General features: G+C 47.5%; 1 protein-coding gene across 4 annotated transcripts in view; it reads right to left on the bottom strand.

The window, feature by feature from the left end:
- Positions 1-5,120, bottom strand: part of Pde10a (phosphodiesterase 10A) — a 444,083-nt gene that overhangs the window by 1,872 nt on the left and 437,091 nt on the right. For all 4 annotated transcript variants that reach the window (XM_026787449.1, XM_026787447.1, XM_026787448.1 and 1 more), the window contains 2 exons: positions 4,564-4,644; positions 2,303-2,391 (listed from right to left, as the gene is read on the bottom strand). In XM_026787449.1, coding sequence (XP_026643250.1) covers positions 2,303-2,391; positions 4,564-4,644 — 170 coding nt within the window. The remainder of the gene's footprint in view (positions 1-2,302; positions 2,392-4,563; positions 4,645-5,120) is intronic.

Here is a 5,120-nt window from a genome sequence, read left to right as displayed (position 1 = left end):
CGCCCTGTGAGCCTGGTGGAATTCTTTACACCCCACCCTGACTCAGCTTTGTTTTGCATAAAGTCAATGTCAGAAGGGAGTTTTATCAGTGGCAAGCACAAAATTTATACACAACACTACTAAAAACTCCCCTAACCTTCTTTTATTAGCAAGCATGCTAAAATACCTTGGGGTGTCTGCGTGGGGTGGGGGTGGGGGGTAGAATCCTAAAACACAATCTAAGCCAGGTATCTACACCATAACATTGAGTATCATTTTCCTAGATCTTAGGGATTGTCTGGCATATTGGCAAAAGACAAACACTAAATTTGGTAATTTCCTTCTTCATGTGAATAAAATATTCAAATTCTGCAATAGCCTTTAAGAAATGATGTGGGTTAGCCAAAGCCACTGCAGTCAGTCCTGTGCTCAAAGGTTCGACAGCTATGTACCCTGTCCACTCCTGAATATTTACCACAAAACATGGTGGCCCAGATAGGAAAGGGGGCTTTCAACTTAGGGTTGCCAAGTACAGGTGATGTGGCATTCCGCTGTGTATGCTGTACTGTGCTTTATTTTTTATTTGTTAATTAAAAAAAAGCCACTTTGGTCTACAGCAGGGCAGAATATAGCCAGGCTAGAAGAGATATAGAGAGAGAGTAGCCAGAGCCAGGCAGATGCCATGTAGCTGCCGAAGGAGAAGGATGCCAAAACCTTACATGTAGGCCACAGCCTCATGGTGATATACAGAGTAATACATATGGATAAATTTAAGATATAATAGCTAGCTAGGAATATGTTTGAGCCACTGACCAAACAGCGTTGTAATTAATATAGTTCCTGTGTGATTATTCGGGCCTGGGAGGCCAGGAAACCAACGCACAGTCTCCATCTATATACAGGCCTGGATGCAGATGAGTTGCTATCCCTACTGCCCTCTGATGTGAGTGCTTCTTCAAGTTGATCCCTCTAGGGGCAAGCCATAGACCAGGGAGGAGCCATTCCTGTAAGCCTCTGTGGATCAAGTCCCCATGAACTCCCAATGATTCAGGCCACCGAAGAGCAAGGAGATGGGGCCACACGCAGAACTATCCAGGACTGGATGGAAGAAATGCCATCTCTCAGACAGGAAAAGAAACGATTTAAAGTGGCCTTCCTTGGTGGCTTTATTGGTTTGGTGTTTTAAAGATGCTTCCACAGCAGAGGCTGGAGCACACCACGTTTGGGTTTTATCTGAATCTTCTGGCCAATAGCATGACCTCTTCTTTCCCTGGTGTCCACCCCAGCTGCCCAGCCTGGGCAAGCCTAAGCAATGAGAAATCTTGGACACCAGTCACCTTCTGTTTGTCCAAGCAGAGGCAGGAGGATCTCTGTGAGTTTGAGGCCAGCCTGGTCTACAGAGTGAATTCCAGGACAGCCAGGGCTACACAGAGAAACCCTGTCTCAGAAAACAAACAAAAAGAGTTGGAATCTTTAAAAGTATCAGTGTTCTTATCTGAGCTGGGACCTAGGGAAAGGTGAGGCGGAGTGACCCTGCCGCAAGGACAGGTATCAGATGGAAGGGCACAGCACACCTGAGAGGAAGGGCATCCACCCAAGCTTTCTCCTCTCCCACGCACAGTTCCTGCTGTGACTGAAGATGAGCCCTTTCCTGACAGCCACCCTGCAGGCTGACAGGGGCTCCCACTCTGTCCGGGAGAATGAATGTGTGTGCTCTCCCCATACACCCTGTAGAGGTCACTGTAGGAGACACTCGGTGACTGTGAGATTCGTGACTGGCATGTCTGAGTGTCTGTGGGCCACACACGGTGTCAGAGGCTGCAGGGTGCTGCCCGGGAGGGATCTGGGAGTCGAGGTCCCATCAGCATAGACCACAGACAGGACATTCACAGGTCGAGAAGGGAGCCGCTTACAGAAAAAGAAGTTCATTGTCTTCAGGGAGACTCCTCATACCTGACTCACACAGAGCACAAGTAAGCACCCTACCCTGAGGGGTTCTCTGCACACAGCCCCTTTGACCTGCCCTGGTCCATGGCATGGGCTGCCAGTACCATCTGTCTTGTCTGAGCTACACAACAGGCTGCCTTAGCATCAGCTAGTGTCTGAAATTCAATGCTGATAAAAAGGAAAGTGGGGGGGGTCTCAACCCTGATTAAATCAGTCAACTGGGCTCACCCAGGACCCCTGAACAGGGCAAATATTAGCACAGCAAGGCTGCAAATCAGAAAACTCACTATAAACTGAATACCACATACCCACAGGCCGATGGAGTGAGAAACCTCATTCAGAGTTCAGGATGGCTTTGATGGAATGCGGTGCTTACCTGCAGGCCTTTAGCAGCGGCTCCGTGGGCGGGAGGATCTGCGTCAGCGTGGTGTAGCAGGGAATGGCCACGGCATTGTAGAACCCAAGCTGCCGCAGAGAGAGGTCAGGGAAACAAAGCAAGACCATTGTTAGGATGTGGATGCCCCCACTTTTCTGTCCCTGAAGCCTAAGTATGAAGTCAGTGGTTCTGCTATATGCTATGTGTGTTGTTTGTGTCTATGTGCTGTGTGTGGTGCCTTGCTATGTGTGTGCTGTGTATGTGCTGTGTATGTTGTGTGTGTTATATATGTGCTATGTGTGTGCCATATGTGTGCATGCTGTGTGTAGTATCTGTGCTGTGTGTGTCCTGTGTGTGCTGCATATGTGCTGTGTACTATTTGTGTGTATGTGTGGTACCTTGTTATGTGTGCTGTGTGTGTGCTGTTTGTGTGTCTGTGATGTGTGCATGCTGTGTATGCTGTGTGTGGTGCCTATGCTGTGTGTGTGCTGTGTGCTGTATGTGTTCATGCTGTGTATGCTGTGTGTGGTGCCTGTGCTATGTGTGTGCTGTGTGTGTGCTGTGTATGTGCTGTGTGCTGTATGTGTGCATGCTGTGTATGTTGTGTGTGGTGCCCATGCTGTGTGTGTGTGGTGCTGTGTACTATGTTCTGTGTGCTGTGCACTGTGTCTGATCAGTGCTATCTGCTGTATCTCCTGAGCCCTGAGCAGACCAGTGCTCAGTGATTGACAGTGCATTCAGATAAATGCCAAGAATACCTGCACACATTCCTAACACAGAGCAGCCATTTACATCCATGGGAGTTAAAACTTCAGTGAGTTAAACAAGTTAAAGAAGTCAGGCTTGAATCCAAGGCCTGTTAAGGTCCTGTGTTAATTTGATGCTGCCCTCTAGACATTGCAAAGTCGGGGGCCCATAGTCCTTCACCTGCCCAGTTCTCTTCCAGCTTAGCATGCAAGGGCAGCTGACGCCATCTCTGGTTTTCTTTCTTTAGCCTTGTGCCATCCCCACACTCCTCACTGGTGCTCAGCGATGCTCTCCTAGCTCTAACAGTGAGACCTCACCATCTACCAACTGATGCCACCCCAGGCTACCTAGTGAAGGGCAGGGGCAGATCACTGTGGGGCTGCCCTCCACTGATGAGCCCCACTTCACGACTGACCAATGAGATGGCACAGTGGCACCATCAACTCCCTAGGTTAGTTCAGCAGCTTCTTGAGAAACACAACTCCAGACGCATCCGAGAGCAGAAGCAGCAAGAGGTTTATGTGGTTCGATTTCACTATCTCCTACTGTAATGCTCACAGTCTCCACGCATGAGCAATGCTTATACGTTTCCACTTTGGAAATGGGTCTGAGATGGCGTCTTGTCTGCAGTACAGGTATGCCTTGAGTTCAATACACCTGAACTCATGAAACTCCTGCCACAGGATCCTGGGCTTATTTTTAATTACATAGCTTGTGCAGGTATTTTCTTTCTTTTTTTTAACACTTAATTAATTTATTTATTTTTAAAATTTATTTATTTATTAAAGATTTCTGCCTCCTCCCTCCATCGCCTCCCATTTCCCTCCCCCTCCCCTGATCAAGTCCTCCTCCCTCATCAGCTCGAAGAGCAATCAGGGTTCCCTGACCTCCGCGAAGGGTGCACCCACACACTGAGACAATGGGTATTTTCTTATTCTAAATATGAGCAAGGAGTCACTAAGCTAGAACACCCAAGAAAAAGATTATATACTGGGGAAGGGAGTACTTCCCTGTTGTGATAAAACAGCTTCACAGTGATCAGTTTGGAATTTAGAAGAACGGGAAAAATTTGTGGGTCTCAGACATATTTAAAACTCACTCATGCTACAAAATGAGTTACTCTTTTGGTAAAGCTCAACCTATTTTAAAACAAACTATTTTTCTAATTGAGAGTTCTAAAACAGAACCCTTTTGGGGAAAGAATCTGTTACAACTGTTTAGAAAGACTTTGTTAGGTCCCTTCCTTAGCGACAAGATGTATTTCAAATAATTTAATAGCCAAATGTAAAACGGTGGAACAAAAGCAGCAGTAGAGGGAAGAGAGGAAGGAGTAGACACCCCAGAGTGTGCAGGACCCCCACAGGTTCACACAAACACGGGGACCAGATAGAACACACCAACAGTGAGCTCTGGGTTTGAGACCCATCGACAGAGGGTTCAAAACCACCAAGTTCCATAGATAGATGGTGGACAGAGAGACAGACAACCACACAGACGGCTCTTGGTCTTCATACCTGTCCTTGTGGGACTTCATCTCGCTTGTCTCTGTCCATCATGGGAATGGGCTGAATTCCCAGCTTCTTCATTTCATCTCCCTGCAGTAGACAGGAAGAGGTGACCCGTAGTTTTCAAATAGTCATACAAAATTTGGGTGTTAATGAAAACTTCCTTTAAAATGACTCTTGACACAAGAGACATGGTGTCAAAGCAATGGCCATCTCTGTGCCCCTGTACTGTGCTCTGAGATTCTTCTCTGCCAAATTACTAGACACCGGAACACCTCCTCTGTTGCCACTGCAGAGCCGCGAATGGCAGAAGGGGTGATGGGCATACAAAGGCATCATGGCTGCCCTTGCTTCTTTCTCAAATGGTCCTTCCTTTGTGTGAAATGGGTGAAATTGGGCTTTCATGGTGTTGGCGGGGGAATGATAAGCAGTTTGCCAAAAGGGTCAGTGGGGATCCAGGACAACAGACACATAGCCTGGTACCACATTCCTGATGTAGGTGGTTGCTGTAGGGGACTTGGGGATGGGAATTTGTGTCATTCCACTTAGTCCTCCAGAAGCACTAC

This window comes from Microtus ochrogaster, linkage group LG9 (genome assembly GCF_000317375.1).
Source record: "Microtus ochrogaster isolate Prairie Vole_2 linkage group LG9, MicOch1.0, whole genome shotgun sequence".
NCBI lineage: Eukaryota > Metazoa > Chordata > Mammalia > Rodentia > Cricetidae > Microtus > Microtus ochrogaster.
Note: the sequence above shows the minus strand (reverse complement) of the source record. Positions and strands in the feature narration are given on the sequence as shown.